At 34.9% G+C, this 19,385-nt stretch overlaps 1 protein-coding gene across 1 annotated transcript in view; it reads left to right on the plus strand.

Moving 5' to 3' along the window:
* LOC145252797 (osmotic avoidance abnormal protein 3-like) overlaps positions 1-19,385 on the plus strand; it is a 2,582,558-nt gene that overhangs the window by 360,189 nt on the left and 2,202,984 nt on the right. Inside the window, exon 4 of the mRNA XM_080112744.1 lies at positions 14,376-14,545. Within this exon, the coding sequence (XP_079968870.1) occupies positions 14,376-14,545 (170 nt within the window). The remainder of the gene's footprint in view (positions 1-14,375; positions 14,546-19,385) is intronic.

The raw sequence follows: 19,385 nt of genomic DNA on the forward strand, positions 1-19,385 counted from the left end.
CTTGGCTGGCAATTCTGAAGAAGAGAAAGGGTGAAATCTGGAGTTGGTTTTGCCATCAAGTGTAGCCTCGTAAAGTCATTATCGTCTTTATCTAAGGATGTGTCCGACTGTGTGATGACGCTTTCCCTAGAAATAGAGCAACACCAATGTGACATTGGGTTGCTGTTATGCCTCAACACTGGATAGGTCAGTTCAAGAGAAGGACGACTTCTATGATCTCTTTCGTGATGTCATCACAAAAGTTCGCCATCAGGATAAGCTCATTCTTGCTGGTGACTTCAATGCTTGTGTTGGTGGTGATAATCTCTCTTGAACAGGTCTTCTTGGTGTGCATGGTGTAGGCAAAGTAAATGCAAATGGTTTACGACTTCTTACAATTTGTAGAGAGTTTGACCTCTTCATTACTAATACCCTATTCCAACAATTTAATCACCGCAAGACCACATGGATGCATAAATACTGATGTCTTATTGATTTTGTTATAACCAAACGGAATGACATTAAGGATTTTAATATCACACGTTCTTTCCACACTTCTTGCTATCTTTTGGACCATGCCCTCCTTAGAAGTAAGCTTTCATTATGTGTACAAAGTCGTAGAGTTACCAGATCGACAGTTCCAAAACGCATCAATTCCTCTGATGTTCACTAAAAAGAAAACTGAGCTTGCCAGTAAACTTAATGCGGACCTTGAATCTGTTAACGTCACCGATACTGTTGAGACTTCTTGGAAGGCATTGTGGGATATAACTCGCTCTGCAGCTGTGGAAGTTCTCGGGATACCACGAAGAAAACATCAGGACTGGTTTGACGAGGGCAATACTGAAATAAAAACTCTTATCAACCAAATGCACTCTGCACATAAAACTTGGATAGACGACAAAAACTCGACAACAAAGCATACAGCTCATAAAAAGTGTAAAGGTGAGGTTCAACGAACCCTCGGAGCCATGAAAGAACACTGCTGGTATACTAAAACTATTGAGCTTCAAGAAGCCGCCAACAGCAAAAACTTACAGGCTTTCTATGATGTTTTGAAAGAAGTATTTGGTCCTCAGAAGAGTGGTGCGTCCCCCTTAAGCACTGCAAATGGAGAAGCACTTCTCACTGACAAAACAGATATTCTCAACCATTGGAAATAGCACTTTGAAAATGTCTTAAACACGTCTTCTGTCATTGACAATGATGTCATATCCTCCATCCCATAGAGTGCAGAAATATCGGAATTGTCATTTGAACCTACTTATGAAGACGTATGGGTATTCATCAAGCAAATTGCAGCTGGTAAATCACCATCACCGAATAACCCAATTCCTCCAAAGGTGTATAAATACGGTGGAAACACTTTGGTGAAAAAACCTCATGCTCTTTTTGCAAAGATATGGAAAGCAGGTCAGGTTCCATAGGGCTACAAAAACGCCTGCATCAAACACCTCTACAAGAATAAGGGAGTCAAGAATGTTTGTGATAACCATTGTGGGATATCTCTGCTTTCGATTGCTGGATTAATTCTAAACAGAATCAAGCATCTCGTCGATGAGGAGTATCCTGAGTCCCAGTGTTGTTTTCGGTCAGGTTGCGGCAACATTGACATGATATTTTCACTCCTCAAGTGGCGGAAAAGATCCGGAAGATAAATCAGGAATTGTATATGCTGTTTGTTGACATCGTGTAGAGAAACGCATGACTTACCTAACTAGCACGTGTGCATAATTCAACGGGTCGGTCGTGTAACGAAATGAATGAAGAAGAAAGAAACAAAAATGGCTGCCTTATCTCTTTATATGCCTGCAATGTTACCACCTGATATGTAGATGAGATGCTTCTGGTTGGATATAAAAGAGGGTTGATTTTTCAGAGAGGACGTTCATTTTGAAGTTGGATTTTGAAGAAGTAAGTTCAATTAGCAGAAGTGCGTTTGCAGTTGAGAGAAAGTGCGTTACGTATACAGAAGTTTGGAAGTTGGAAGTTTGGACAACAGTGTCAAACTTAACCAAGAAATTGTTGATGTGAAGGGCAGAAGAAATAACACTCAAGTTATTTAATTATACCTGATGAAAGCCTTTGATACTGTGAATCGTGGCGCTCTTTGGCAGGTCTTGAGAAAGCTTGGTATCCTGAAGAGCATACTAAACGTGATTATTTCTTTTTATGAGGGGGTGATGGCATGATGTTACAGTGTTACAAATCGGACCAAACAGGGGTGTGTAATGGCACCAGTTCTCTTTGCGCTTTTCGTCTCACTTATGCTGAAACATGCATTTAATGAAATTGACACCGGTGTCAAGTTTCAATTTCGGTCATCTGGTGGATTGTTTAACCATCAACGGTTCAAAGCCCAAACTCTTCTCTGAACTGAAGTTAATTCGTGAGTTGCTTTTTGCTGACGATGCTGCTTTGGTGGTAAGATCCTTTGAGGAAGCACAGGCTCTTCTCGATTGCTTTTCAGCTGCATGTAACACCTTTGGACTGACAATAAGCATAAAAAAGACTGAGGTAGTACATCACCTTTCCCCTACTCCAAAGCAAGTTGGAGGCATAAGACAAAATCCACCTGAGTCTAGATTTCCTGAGCATAAACTTAAAGTGGATGATCTTGATATAAATTATGTTAAATCGTTTCCTCACCTCGGCCGCAAAGTTAATCATAGTGGATCCCTTGATGATGAAATCGTTTACAAGATGGCTAAGGCTACCCGTGCCTTTGGAAACCTTCGTACCCACTTGTGAGTGTCAAAAAATGGTTTTTATTCTGAAAGGAAAATAGCAAAATGATATTTATAGGCAGGCTATAAATTTAGCTTGTTAGCACATAAATTGAAAACTATAAACCATGCATGAAGTCATATTTGTATGAAAGTTAATGCAAAAATGTCTGTTAAAATGATATTCCAAATGATTAGGGTTCTGGATATGACCTTAAACTATATCCAGTGGTGAGGTCCCAGCTTGTGGGCTTTGGAGAGTGTGGAGCCACCCTTTAATTACCATTGCTCCCAGGTCCACTCTGACCCGGAGTGGTAGTACCTGTTAGGGTCCCAACTATGGGTTAAATAGAAACTGACGTGAAAACAACAAATATATTCTATTAAAAAATTTTTTCTTCAAAATCTTTGGATTCAGCATTAAATAACCCGAAAAGGGTTGATATGCCGTAAAACAAAAACAATCAACCAACCAAATGATTAAATTTTGATTACTTAACACACACACACACACACACACACACACACACACACACACACACACACACACACACACACATATATATATATATATATATTGTCTGCTTTACCTCTGTTCTATATTTTATTATCTCTGTTCTGCTTGATGTTTTAATTGCTAAAAGATCTTCCATTTGAAATATTTTTTTATGTAAAGTAAGCACAATTCGCCTTATTTCTTTAGCATAGTTAATATCTACATCTTAGTAATATAGCGAGACTCTTGATTTTACTAGCAGGACCTGTGGAAATTCCACAGCGAAATCTTTCATATGTAATGTATTACTGCTGGACATTCTGTGGGCGTTCTGCATGAATGTAGACACCATCTTATTATTCTAGCCCTTTTGTTAAAATTGTATCCCCCCCCCCTTACTAAAATAATAACTTTGATATATTGCCTGGGTTGATTATTTCATTACAAACACACCAATCAATTAACTCACATTTCATCATTTTTCATAATTCTTGGATATGTTAATAATTTCAATAATCATTTTTCAAAATTTTAACCCACATTATTGTCCTCCCTTTACTAAATTAATAACTTTGAAACATTGTCTGGGCTGATGATTTCATTACAAACACACCAATCAACTCACATTTCATCATTTTTCATAATTCTTGGATATGTTACTAATATCAACATTAATTCTTCATAATTTTAACACCTATTATCGCTCTCCCCTCTCTACTAAAATAATAATTTTGATGTATCATCTGTGCTGAATATTTCATTACAAACATATCAATCAATTAATTAAAAATTAGCTGGGAGGTAAAAATTTTTTTAACTTTGACTCCAATTTTGACCCCCTTAACATTTATTGTTTTAGGCTAAATTAAATTAAAAAGTTTAATCCATGTCTAAGGAACCTACATCTAAAATTTCAAGTGTTTAGACCCAAAATTGGTGGAGGAGTTTGGTATAATTTTCAAAGGTCAAATGATTGAACTTTGACTCTTTGACAGCCAAATTTCTGGATGAAAGCCGATTAAAAAGATTTTCCTAAATCTCCATACCAAATCAAATCTTGTGTCTGTAGACTTAGAATTGACAGAATAATTTGGTAGGGAAATACACACACACACACACACACACACACACACACAGAGGCAATTTCACTTTTATAGATATACTAGTAGTTCAGCCCGGCTTTGCTCGGGCCCCATGTACTGTTCATAACTTGCCCTACGTGTGAATACACTTTATGTAAGATTTCAAATGTTTAGATCAAAAATTGTCTGAGTAATTTTGTAGAGACCACATAGGTAACATTTTTAAAACTTTAACCCCAATTTGACCCCGTAATATTTATTTTGGTCTCAAATCAAAATAAAAAGTTTTACCCATGTCAAGTTACCTACATCTAAAATTTCAAGTCTTTAGACCCAAAATTGGGGGAGAAGTTTGGTGGAATCTGCAAAGATCAACTCTTTCAACTTTGACCTTTTGACAGCCAAATTTTCGCCCCAAAACTGGTTAAAATGCTTGCCGCATGTCTGAATGCCCGTTTGTATAAATTTCAAATGTTTAGACCCAAAATTGGATGAGTAGTTTGCTAGACATGCAAAAGTTAAATCTTTTGAACTTTGACCTCTTGACAGTTCAGATTTTCGACCTAAACCGATTAAAAAGTTTGCCCTATCACTGAATTCCCTATATGTAAAATTTCAAATGTTTCGACTAAAAATTGGCTGAATAATTTCATAGAGACCGCAGAGGTCAAATTTTTGACCCCTCAACGTTTAGTTTTTTGGGCTCAAATCAAATTAAAATGTTTGATCCATGTGCAAGTTACCTACATCTAAAATTTGGAGTTTAGTATAATTTTTAAAGGTCAAATCATTGAACTTTAACCCCTTGACAGTCAAATTTCTGGCCAAAAACTGATTAAAAAAGATTTTCCCAAATCTCCATACCCCTTATGTCAAATCTCGAATCTGTAGACGTAAAATTGACAGAGTAATTTGGTAGGGAAATGTACACACACACATTTTCACTTTTCTAGATATATAGATATATTTTACTCATATTTCAATATGTGCAGATGTGTTAATCTATGCCAGGGCTTTTTAAAAGTTTGTGTTTCCATACGTGTGTGTGTGTGTGTGCGTGTGCGTGTGTGTGTGTGCGTGTGTGTGTGTAATGACTTATGCCACATAATCCTTTTCGCCCACATATTTTCATCTATCAGTCTAGGCAATTTTTAGGTGAAAATTTGGCTGCCAAGAGGTCAAAGTTGAAACAATCGACCTTTGCAGATTCTACCAACCTCCTCCGCCAATTTTGGGCCTAAACATTTGAAATTTTAGATGTAGGTTACCTGTATATGAGTCAAACTTTTTAATATATATATATATTATATATATTAAATACTCTTTGTGCAGAATATTAAATATTCTGCACAAAGCCTTCAGCACTATGCACATGAGGTTATGAACAGTACATAGGGCCCGAGCAAAGCTGGGCTGAACTGCTAGAATATATATATATATATATATATATATATATATATATATATATATATATATATATATATATATATATAAAAGTTAGTGAGAGAGAACCCCATTTCCGGAGAGACAGATATAAACAAAAGCTGAAGAGAGTCTTACAAAGGCCACTCCTCTTTGTTTGAATTTAAAACAGACGGATGTTTATCTAATCTTATGTAACATACACACACACACACACACACACACACACACGTAGATTGGTATCTGGGGCGCATTTAATCCACTGGGAGATAAACACACTCGGTCTTCGTTGGGACATTCGAAGGAAATCTCTGGCGCAAAAACTTGAGATCTACTGTCTGCTCTGTCTTGTGGCGGCCCTTGCAGCGACTGAGATTAGCAGTTGTACCGAAAAGTGTGGTTGGTTCTGCACAAAGCCTTCACCACTATAGACAAATCATCGGTGTGAATTTCCGAACAATTAGCTGTCGTGAAGGATCTCATGTCTTCTTTATTTGGATTTAAAGCAGACGCTGTACTGATGTTTTGTCTGATCTTCTGTAAAACACACACACACACACACACACACACACACACACACACACACACACACACACACACTGCTAGCTGAAAATAACGATTCAGAAATATATTATTTTTGTATTCTAAATTTTTAATTAAAACATATTTTCGTTAAACGTTTATGGTGTATATACTTCTAAAAGCAAGTTTTACATCAATTTTTTGTTGTTTGCACGGCTGATCATCTGAAGAGGGAAAAGATGAAAGACTCTGGACCACCATCGCCATCCATCAAGATCTCTTAACATTTTTATCATTCCCAACAGATATACGTTTTAATCTCTTTTAGTCCCCAGTAATCAATTATTCAGAAAACTGTCACTTTTAATTCTTTACTGACATGGACCGAGATAAGAAAACATAATAAACTTCACTCACTATTCCACACCACGTTTTTTTGTTTTTTTTTTGACTTCTCCTAAAATTTCCGTTTATTTTATGAAGACATTTCGAACATATTCCTTTAGCATGAAACAGTTTAGCGTTTTGTTTGTTATAAGTAAATATATGTACTTCGCATTAATTTGGTAAATACGACACATAAATAACACATAAATATACAATTCCTTAAACGACATTGTCATCGTCACCATCGGTTTAACGACTATTCTGCCTGTTGGCATAATCACATCGACGCACTGATTCTAATCAAATCATTGAAGTTAAGCCACAATGAGTCTGGTCAGTTCAAGATGGGTGACCGTTTGGAGATACTTGGCGCTGTAGATATTTACCTCCCTCCGATCGCAGAGTAATGTGACACAAGGTGGGTTGAATGAGCCAGTGTCCCTAAAGGAGGACCATTCTGACCCTGCAAAAAATGCCTGAGTAGCCCTGTAAGCATTACCTGGTGAAGGCACCTCAGACAATAAGCAATAAACTTGCTCCATCCGAAAGCCAAAAAGCCTGAAAAGGTGGACCTTCTAGAACTACTTAGAATTGATGCCTCTGCCTGACAGTTAAAATGCTACTGAAATGGCCTAGTTTCTGGCGAACGGATTGTTGAGATTGGAATCTCGATTGGCATAGAACATCACGCGCAAGAATATGCAAAATGAATGGTGTGAACTGAAACAATTAATGCATCCTTTGTACATCTTCAAATATTTATATACAGTTTGGTTTGGTTTGGTTTCGTTGTATTGTTTTATGGCATATCAATCCTTTTCGATTTATTTAATGCCGAATCCAGTCATTTTGGAAAAAAAAGTTTTTATGCTTCAAGTTCTTTATATTTTCAAACATTTATTCACAATGTTTGATTTGGTTGTTTTGTAAAGGATTTTTTTTTTGTTTTTGCCTTTGCATTACATTGAGTTTTGCAAAGAGAAAGAAAAAAAATGATAACATCAATGTTTGATGCATTTTAGGTCAGGAAGCCAATATCTTCAGACAGCCTGATAAAACCAGGGTTCCAGTTTGTGATTTTGTTCATAAGCACAACATGCATAAACACGCAACATCTGTGGATACATGTTATACCGGCCTTTCTATGCATAAGGGAAATTACACCGGTTCTTACTCTCAGTAATGTCTACACCGGTGAGAAGGAGCGACAGTACTCCACTGCCTAGCTGAACGCTAGTCAGTTATACCCGTATTCCTACCTTTATGCCTGTGATGTTAATACACTTCGTTTGTTAAACCAACCTCGACTTGATTTTCTTTTTTACTATCGTGTTACGACACAACAATACATATGATACACAGACAAATTAAAATAATAAAACTACGCAGCTGATATATACAACATGATCACGTTGAAACACAGGTTTCTGTTAGGTCACAAAATTGGTAACCATTTCTACATACCAAGTGCTGTATGCTATACCCCCATAACCGAGCTATACATGCTGACTAAGCACCGAATGTAAATTTGTATTCCCCATAAACTTCCACCTTCAGTGGAAGGTAGAATGCCTGAAACTGGGCGAATAACACAAAAGTGTTATTAACAGTTATTCATGATGTGTTGGGCGGCGTTTGGAAATTGACTTTGAGAATAACCTATCTTTGCCAGTTGTTTTTTTAATTGCTTCAGACAAGACACGAAGCCACTTGATATAAGGAACTAAAAAAATTGCTTCAAGGTTATAAGCCAGGCAATGATGAGTGTTAGATATTTAAACTTTGACCCAGAAAAATCCACTTTCTGTTTTCCAATGTTATATGATTAATTTTTGAATAAAAAAAAACAGCAATTCTTCCTCCTTTGTCAGAAACATCGTCCTGGTAGGGGCGCTTCAGGCAATTAACAATAACCAGTTTGGGATACGAAAAAGTATTCTAGCCATCAAATAAATCTGAACAGATCCCGTTTTTTAATGACGCCCTAAATTATTTTTCATTTTTTTCTTTTTATATAATTTTACTTGACTAAAATTTGAATTGGCTTTATTGATTGATAACGGTCTTTCTATTCTGCGAAAGTCGATGGTCAAAAGACAGTAAAATAAATTACTAAGAAGATGAAAGTATCGGTTGATATAAAATTTCAAGGCACTTCAACCAGCAATTTACATAAATTAATGAAGTACTAATCTTTGTTGTTTGGGTTTTTAAAACAAAATTTCGCAATATTCAAAAGCGTAATGCTAATATTCAAAAGTCCAAATCACTTATTTTAATGACGTCAGAAACCAATGATGTTTTTCTCCTGTGTTTGATTTTACTGCAGTCCAAGTTCTCAGAAATCAAAATGACCCTTTACATTGCTAACACTTGATCTCTATCTGAAATACAATGTAACCCGGATATAAGAGAACCCCCTAACAACTCTCTCATATCAGGGTTACACTATATCGTGGTGTCTTCTATTCGGGTTACTCTGTACATTAATACAGGCTTTAATTTGGAATCAGAGAAAATCTCTCTTATATCCGTTTTTCTTATATTCGGATCTCTTACATCCGGATTACACTGTAGTTAATATAGATAATGCATGTCATTCTCTTATTCTCATTTCTCATTCTGCAATTCTCCCATCCCAAACCCCAGTTTTTAATTTTTTTTTTAAACTATTTAGATGAGGAATCCCTACCCACATTTTTTTTAAAGGTTTCAGGCATTCAATAAAATAGAAATCCAAATATTATACATCTAACTTTATCGTTTTGGAAAGATAAATATTTCATAATGTAAGTACATAACATAGAACAGTAATATAAATATAATTTATAATATAAATACAGTGTAACCCGGATATAAGAGACTTCGCCACACGCCCTAATCGCTCTTATATCCGGGTTACACTTATATCCGGGGTTCTTATATCCGGGTTACCCTATACATTAACACAGGCTCTAATTTGGGACCAGAGAAAATCTCTCCTATATCCGTTTTTCTTATATAAGGGTCTTATATCCGGGTTACACTGTATATAACATTGAATAATATATATATATATATATATATATATATATATATATATATATATATATATATATATATATATATAGATATATAGATATATATATATATAAAACGTATATTATAATTATTTTAGAACAGTAATTATATATATATATATATATATATATATATATATATATATATCTATATATATATATATATATATATAAAGAGAAAATAGTTAATAAAACATGTTAAAAAACACTTTGGAAAAGAGTTAAAAACATATTTAATCTGAAAAGGAAACACTTAATAAGTGGATAGTCCTTAATCCGCGGAGTTTCGGAGAAATACTTTCCTTCTCATCAGTGGGTAGGAATTAGCTAAATGCGGGATCGGATTTTGCATACAAAAGTATTTGATGAAACTGCAAGTAAGTCAAAGATCTTACTTGATAACAAAAAGTGAAGCAGAGGGAATATGGTGTATTTTGTATGCAAAATCCGATGCCGCATTTTGCTAATTCCTGCCCTCTGATGAGAAGGGAAATATTTCTTTGAAACTCCGCGGATTAAGGACTATCCACTAATTAAATGTTTCCTTTTCAGATTAAATATGATTTTAACTCTTATTAACTATTTGCTTTTATTATAAACTCTATCTCCTATTTGGTTTTATCAAACTTTTACATCTGGTTGAGATTACTTTATAAATATTAATTGTTTAATATTTATAATATACTTTAGTTTTACCATCTTGGATCATTTTTGTAAATTTAATTGTAATTTTTTTATTTTATTTTATATATATACTAGCGGGGTTAGCCGGCGTTGCCCTGGTGTTTGGAGGTGTGTGTGCTCGGGCGGGGGTGGGGGGTGGTGTTAATCAAAAAATAAGAATAAGCGAAGTAAAAAAACTAATGTAAGGCAAACGATGTTAAATGTAAAAAGCGGAAAAACAAAAAAAGAAAACAGAAAAACGAACGTTAAAACTTCTTTAAAAAATCTGAAAAATAACCCCCCCCAAAAAAAAAACACTGGCTTAAAAAACCTGCGGGGGATAACCGGCATTGCCCGGGTGTTTTTGGGTGTGTGTGGTCGGGCGGGGGTAGTGGGTGTTAATGAAAACCTAAGAATAAGCGAAGTAAAAAAAACTAACGTACGGCAAACGCAAAACAGAAAAACAAACGTTACGTGAGAAATGGCTTAAATAACCCTGCTTCCATAATAAAATTTAAAAAATCGAAAAAAAAGACATCTCACACCATGATTCGAACCCAACACGTTTAGATAATAAGGCCGCGCTCTAAGCTACTGAGCTAAGACGACGTCAACGAAATTAGATCGTTTTTTTTTAATCTTTAAACTAAATCAGGTTACGACGTCATTTGCACATGCGTAGAACCGAACTCGTCATGAGAGGACGGTTTTTGCTGCCCCCCCCCTGTAGAAAACTGCTGATTTCAGGGTGAAGAAATTAACGTTTTTGGCCAATTTTTCGATATTTGTCGGGCGAAGGTTGGGAGTTTAAAATGATACCGATCTGGCAAAAATCTGTGACCCGTGTGGAAAGTTTTTGCGAGACATACAAACACACATAATACATACATACATACAAACAAATACGCATACACACATTTTCGCTTTTATATATATGGACTAGCGGGGGGGGGGGTACCTGGCGTTGCCCAGGTGTTTGGAGGTGTGTGTGCTCGGGCGGGGGTGGGGGTGTTAATGAAAACATAAGAATCAGCGAAGAAAAAAAACACAAAAAAACTAACGTAAGGCAAACGAACGATGTTAAATGTAAAAATCGGAAAAACAAAAAAGAAAACAGAAAAACAAACGTTAAAAATTCTTTCAAAAATTTGAAAAATATCCCACCCCCCCCAAAAAAAAACATGTGAAAATGGCTTCGGGGGGCGGGGTACCCGGCGTTGCCCGGGTGTTTTTGGGTGTGTGTGGTCGGACGGGTGTGGGGATGGGTGTTAATAAAATCCTAAGAATAAGCGAAGTAAAAAAAACAAAAGCGAACGTTAAAAAATCTGAAAAACATGTGAAAAATGGCTTAAATAACCCTGCTTCAATATTAAAATTTTTAAAATCGAAAAAAAAAAGACATCTTACACCACGATTCAAACCCAAAAAGTTTAGTTAATGAGGCCACGCTCTAAGCAACTGAGCTAAGACGACGTCGCCGAAATTGTGTCGCTTTTTTAAATCTTTAAACTAAATCAGGTTACGACGTCATTTGTGCATGCGTAGAACCGAATTCGTCATGAGAGGAGGTTTTTTGCTGACCCCCCATCCCCTGTAGAAAAGTGATGATTTCAGGGTGAAAAAATTAACGTTTTTGGCCAATTTTTCGATATTTGTCGGGCGAAGGTTGGAAGTTTAAAATGATACCAATCTGGCGAAAATCTGTGACCCGTGTGGAAAGTTTTTGCGAGACATACAAACACACACACATACATACATACATACATACAAATAAACACACATTTTCGCTTTTATATTTATAGATAGAAGAAGAAGATGATAGGTTATGAAAAGGAAGGGTTGTAAAGAGATAGCTTCGAATTTGAAGGTATCAAAACCAAAGCAAAAATAGATAAACCCTATAATTTATTATACCATACTTGTTCACACTGAAACACTTATCACAATATTCTGTGGATCTGTATTAAAAAACCTTGTTAAACTTTGTGACATATTTACATTCTATGGAGGTCAGGTGCGAACAAACACCCCATAATTTTATTATACTATATTTCTTCAAACTGAAACATAATTATCAAAGTATACTTACGCAGATAGATATTAAAAGTCTTTATTAAAGTTTGTGCCTATTTTCATTCTGTGGAGGCCAGGCGCGAAATCAGACCCCACACTTTTATTATACCATCCCTATTTAAGTTAAAACATACTTATCAAAGTATTCTTATGTATATCTATATCAAAAACACTTGTAAACGTTTTTTTTTAATTTTTAAATTTTTTATTTCCATACTTCGTGGACCAGGCGCGAACGCAGACCTCACAATTGTAATGAACCACCGTTCTACCAGATCAAACATACCCATTCCTGTGTCTCGATGTGTGTGTGTGTAAATATGTGTGTATATACAGCTCTCTTATATCCGGGTTACACTGTACATTAACACATGCTCTAATTTGGGACCAGGGAAATCTCTCTTATACCGGTTTGGCATATATTAGTCTCTTCTATCAGGGTTACACTGTACATAAATATTCTTGTTTTCCATCAAATTCTTTTTTACTCCTCAAACGTTGAGTTCATAAAAAAAAATGAACATTAATTTTCCTCTCCCCAATTAACTAGCGTTATGCAATACCATCTAAACTAAGATGGCATGCTCACTCTCCCCAATTAACCATTAATTTATTAATGTTATAATAAATCTTTCTTGTGGTCTCTTGATCTTACCAGATTCCAAGACGAGAATTCGTCTAGTCTGGTAGAGTACCCAGCTTAATGCTGTTAGCATAGGCAACATCACTTGGAGAAGGTGCACCATTCCTCATATAAGCCAGTGTGGGTTAGTCATACCGAGTAGAACTTATTTGAGCTTCAAATAATATGAGACTTTGAATACCGTGGAACCCCAGGATACGGCATCAATTCGTTCCAGGGTTGGGATCATAAGGTGAAATGCCATATAGCGAGGCCTAAGCAAAATTTTATACAGTAGATATTACAAATTAGTAACAAAATACAGTACAGTATATAATACACATGTATATAATCAAACAATGTTATGACTAACACCGTAAGGTGGGGCAAATACCGTAACCAGGAGCCGGAAAAATATTGTATTCCACATTGTAACCTGAAAAACCCGTATCCCGGGGCCACCGAATCTTGGGGTTGGTCAGGGTTTACTTGTAGTGGGGAGTATCCTGACAAATCCTTGTACTTGGGAATAATGTTTAATAGGCAGTCGAGTTCTCTCTCAATGAAGGCATTATGAAGGTGAAAATTATTAGGTTAATATTGTTATTCTCGCTGTTAACGCAATAGAAAGAAAAATGACCTCAATTGTGAAAAAAGAGCAAAATCTTTAGGTTTAAGTACTTTACTGAAGAGAAGAAGAATAATGAAAATAATTAATGGAATAAAAAAAAATTGAACCCATTTTTTTTTTAAATATCTCTATTCGCAAGAAATATTTCACAAACTAAATTTACAAAAATATTTTTCTTTTTTATATTTTTTATGATATTTTTACATGGTGATAGTCGAGGCTGATATACTACTACTGCTTCTGTTATTATTATTTTATTTTTATTATTGTTATTTTTATTAATATTATTATTTTTATTATCATTATTATAGTTATTATTATTTTTTATTTTCATTATTGTCATTATTTTATTTATATTATTATTCCTATTATTTTATTATTTTTATCATTATTATTGTTTTTATTATTATTTTATTATTTCTATTATTAATATTTATTATTATTATTATTATTATTATTATTATTCCTATTATATTTTATTAGTAGTATTCTATTATTATTAATATTTTATTGTTATTTCTATTATCAATATTTATTATTATTATTATTATTTTCTTCTTCTTCTTCTTCTTCTTCTTCTTCTTCTTCTTCTTCTTCTTCTTCTTCTTCTTCTTCCCAACTAATAATCTCACTACACCACTACATTAATAAAAAAAAAAGCCAATTATTTTTTTATGACGATGCATTAAATCCTTCGTTTTAATTTTTTGTAGGGCCTTCGATCATATTTTTGAAACTGTGTCAATCACAGAGGATACCAAGTTCCTCATTCGAGCGTCTTATCTTGAAATTTATAATGAAGAGATCCGTGATTTGTTGGGAAAAGATAACAAAGTCACTTTGTCCCTAAAAGAACATCCGGAAAAAGGTGTATACGTGCAAGGTAAGTAAAATTTAAAAAAAAATTCTATTCGTTTGTTTTTTTTTTGTTTTTTTGTATGGAAACCTGCAGTTGTAATCATACGTGCAAGGTAAGTAAAATATTTTTTGTTGTTGTAATTCCTCTACACACACACACACACACACACACACACACAAAGACGTTAGGAAGTGTTGTAGCACAATAATAAACAGCCCTTTTTGGGGCGCGTATGCTCGACTTTCCTTGTACACGTATGGAGACAAGTATAGTTTAACATGGGTTTTTATAAATATGATGACTCAAGAGTGGGTTGTCAAATTTGATCTTAGCTCAGATGTTTATAAAATCTCAACCGTGTCAAAGCAATCGGGGTAGACAAGTGCAAAAGATCAAACTTACTTGGATGACGTCAGGATTTTATTAAACAATGGCAATATGTTAGTGTCTTTGTTTTTCATATGTATCTATATGTTCGTTTCTCAACATCTAAATTCCCCGATTCATTCCTGGGTCCTTGGTCTTTGTAAAATTCAATCCTTGAAGACCATTATCTTCAAGTGGTCTTTGGGCCTTGTAAAAAAAAAAAAATAAAATAAAATAAAGGACCACCAAAACAAACCTAAGACTACTAATAGCCATGGTAATGAATATGCAAATCTTGGGAATTCAAGGCTGATTTTGTTTTGGCAGAGTATGAAATCTAATAAGGACCCACACCATTGATCAATCTCCAATCTCTCTCCCATCACTGCAATGCTTATCCCTGTTTTCCAAGTTCTTTAATCGAATATGCTCTGATAAACTCATAGCACTTGCCCCCTCGACGTACATACTTCTGACTAACCTGACAAGTTGCAAAATCCCGCTTCTCCAATTTTCACATCCCTAGATGCCGAAAAGCCTTCTACTCTAATAGCTTAGTCCCCCTGAATGCTAGACTTTGGAATTTCCTTGTTTCCTGCTGTCCTAACTGTGCAAACCTGCAGAAGTTTAAATGTAGTGAACAGACATTTCACTGTTCAACTCACCACAGTTATCTGTTCGACATGATTGCAAAAAGTAGCCCTTTACGACCAAGTGGCAATACACCTTGTTTCGGGTGAAAAAAAAAAAAAACGAATTTAAAAAAAGAAAGAAAAAAAAGATTTAAAAAAAAAAAAGGAAAACGTATAAATCGGTATGGAAAACAGAAAAAAAAAAGAGAAATAAAAGATCTGATTATAGAAGTAGATTGGTTTTCTCCTCTGTTATTTGTTGGGCAGACTTCTAACAAGACATATATATATTTACAAATAAATACACATTGCCCTTTATTATAGAGTGGAGGATATTATTTTATTACTTTTGTAATGTGAAATGAGGGAAATAATCGATAAGGATAAAAGTTTAAGGAATTTGATTGAAAAGAAAAATAAATGCAGACGATAATGTAACTTGCAAATATGTATTAAGAAATGAAAATGATTATATGTGTATTCAAGCATTAAATTGTTTTTTAATCCTAAAAAGAAATTATGTATGTGTGTGTATGTGCGTATGTGTATATATGTGCGTGTGTATATATATATGTGCGTATATGTATATATATGTGTGCGTATATGTATATATACGTGTATGTGTGTATGTGTATATATGTGTGCGTATATGTATATATACGTGTATGTACATATGTGTGTATATGTGTATGATATTATAGATGCCCCCCACACACACAATTGTTAGGAAATATAGGAAAAAAAAAGGAATATAACGAAAAAAAAAGGAATAGGTTTATCGAGAGAACAAGAGTGTGGAAAATCTACTTGATGGAAAGACAAGGGAGAAGAATTTGTTCATCGAGATAGACAAAAGAGAGACGAGGTGGGGTTGTAATGAACACATACATACTCAAACACGCACACACACACACACACATCTATATAATATGAATACATCCGGGTTTTTCCTCCTTACAAGAATATGATTGGCTGGTTAAGCCATAAATACGAACTGGTAGATCAACTTGGCAAATACTTCTAAAGATACGCTATAAGCCCCACACTTAAGGATATACCAGTTCTGACAATATATATATATATATATATATATATATATATATATATATATATATATATATATATATGTGTGTGTGAGAGCAACCGGGCTCATGATAAAGAATATCAGAAACTATCTAACAAATATACCCGGTGAACCAAGTGCAAGAGAGATGATTAAAATCTTAAGGAAGATATTTCTATTGGAATGTATGAGATATTTGGTCGGATGCTCCATGCTCAGTTATAAGAAAATAAAAAGAATCCCCCCTCCCTCTCTCTCTTTTATATATACATTTTTTTAATTGTATTTTCACCCCAAACAAGGCACAGTGCCACTTTTATGTAGGGGGCTACTATCTGGGACATAGGGGTACTGTTTGGAGAGCTGACCAGCAAGATGTCTATGCACCAGCCCAAATGTGACAACAATACTCCATACATAGGCGACTGGTGGTCTTGTAGAAGTCCAGGATACTCTCAGACACAAGTAGCTTTCTAGCATGGCAGAGAGAGTGCACTTTCTTCGCAGCAGCCTTGGCAATGCACTCAATGTATCTGTTCCAACTCATGTTCCCTGTGAACGTTAAGCTAAAGAGTTTGAACGAGCTACTTTCAGATCATTAGTCATATCTATTAGTGGTTGAGAAGGTTTCTCGTCATTATTAAAGGAAAGGAGTTTACCCTTGGCAGCATTGAATGTGATCATCTATTTTTGTCCCCATACCACCACAGACCGGAGATCTTCCTCTAGTGTTTCTGTCATTTCCTTGGATACATGTTCGTGTGCTTTCCCCTCATGTCTGTTATAGAGCGTGGTGTCGTCAGCAAATATACCTATCTCAGAGACAATTTTATCACGGAGATCATTTATGAATATCGGGAATAATAAAGGTCCAAGAATCAACCCCTGAGGTACACCTGCATTTATATCATATTGTTTTGACGTATGACCATCTAGGACAACTTGGATTCTTCTCTTAAAAAGGATTTAATTAAGTTAAGTATTCGTCCAATAATACCGTGGGATCTGATTTTCATGAGAAAGTCATCATGCCATACCCTGTCAAAGGCCTTAGATATATATAAGGTTACTGCCTTAGCCTCCCCCGCTTTATCCAGTGCATGGTATATACGTTCAGAGATTACAGTCAGGATATCTGCAGTAGAACGAGCTTGTCTAAACCCATACTGTTATTTGGACAGAAATTTAGCAGCTGTGAGGTGGTGGACTAGTGCTTGATTAATTATGGACTCAAATATTTTAGCAAAAAGAGGGAGGAGGCTAATGGGGCGATAATTTAATGGGTCAGTTCTTTCACCAGAATTCTTATAAACTGGTACCACAGAAACGGTTTTCCAACATATATATATATATATATATATATATATATATATATATATATAACTACTTGATTTACTCACATAAAATTAATATACGAAAGTATAAATTTATGTGTAAACTTTAAGTATTTACTTCAAAAGTGCTCAATACGTAGGTAGAGCTAGTTAGTAAGTTATAAACAGGTCAACCAGAGGTCAAATAGGCCTTTGTCTGGTAAGTGCATGTTCATTGGATGATAGGAAGGGCGCGGTGGATACTAGAAAGCTGATTGGCTAACTAAAATCTCAATAGAAAGTGCGTATATAAAAACGACAGACAACCACAAAATTCGCGCATAAGCCTGAAGAGTCCTAGAGTGGATGAAACGCGGAATATTCAGTGTAGTTTAATCGCCATATATATTTCATAACTTATATATATATATATATATATATATGCATACATATATGTTGCTTTTTATTATGAAGGATATATAAAACTTGTGAACATACCCATCTAGAACAGATCTTTCAAATTTTCCTGAACTTTAAAAGCAATGTTATATAAGTTCTACTGTCATATTTGGAAGATTTGGCAAACTCGGGAAATGAATAACGTTTAAGTTCATTTTATTCCTTATTAGTTCAACTGGAGTAAAAATTTTCTTCGAACGTAAAATTTAATCTTGAAAAAAAAAAAGAAAAAGAAAGAAACTGTTTTAGAAAACCTTTATTCAAAACAGTAACTTTTTTTTTCTTTCTCTAACTTGAATCCATCTCTCAACAAGCTTATAATAACGTTTCTGTTATGCTTTATGTTCACTTATGTTCTTTATTAGTGAGACCTCCTTCCCGTATCTATGCATTAGATGCGCCATGCGAAAAATATCCTGCGTAATTGATAAAAGGAGATTGTTAATGACAGATGAGTTACTTCCCTTGAATGATTAAGCAAAAAGTGAAGACTATTTAAGGCAGATATGCTGACTGATTAAGTTGTGAAGTTGTCCGTAGAGGTTGTGGGATCTTTAACATCTGAAACCAAATGTTAAAGTTTCCCACCGCTTCTGCGACTGATGTTTTATTTCTCTTATATAAAACTTGCCTGGATGCCTGGCGTTGCCCGGATGTTTGGAGGTGTGTGTTGAGCAAAAAAGAAAAAAAAAACATTGGTAGTAGGCAGGCAGGCTCGAACCCGTACCGTGAAGAAGGAAAAGAACGTGAAAAAAAACCCCTCCTAAAACAAAAACACGTGACGTCTTTGCCGTTGCGTCCATCGCCAAACCGGAAGTGGCGAAGGTTTAAATTAAGGCTAGTCAATCGAAAAGAGCGATTGACTTTCGAAAATAAAGATTTCTGGTCAAGATTCCGTGCAGATTCCTGAGTTCAACAGAAAGATTCCTTGGTTTGCCAAGATATACCTGAAGAAGGTTGTAGGTTACATCGACCTAAACGTTGTGAAAATAACAATCAAAATAAGAACAGTAGTCTGAAGAGTCCAAATA

The sequence above is a fragment of the Euprymna scolopes genome, chromosome 29 (genome assembly GCF_053919585.1).
Source record: "Euprymna scolopes isolate OS-2025 chromosome 29, ASM5391958v1, whole genome shotgun sequence".
Lineage (NCBI taxonomy): Eukaryota > Metazoa > Mollusca > Cephalopoda > Sepiida > Sepiolidae > Euprymna > Euprymna scolopes.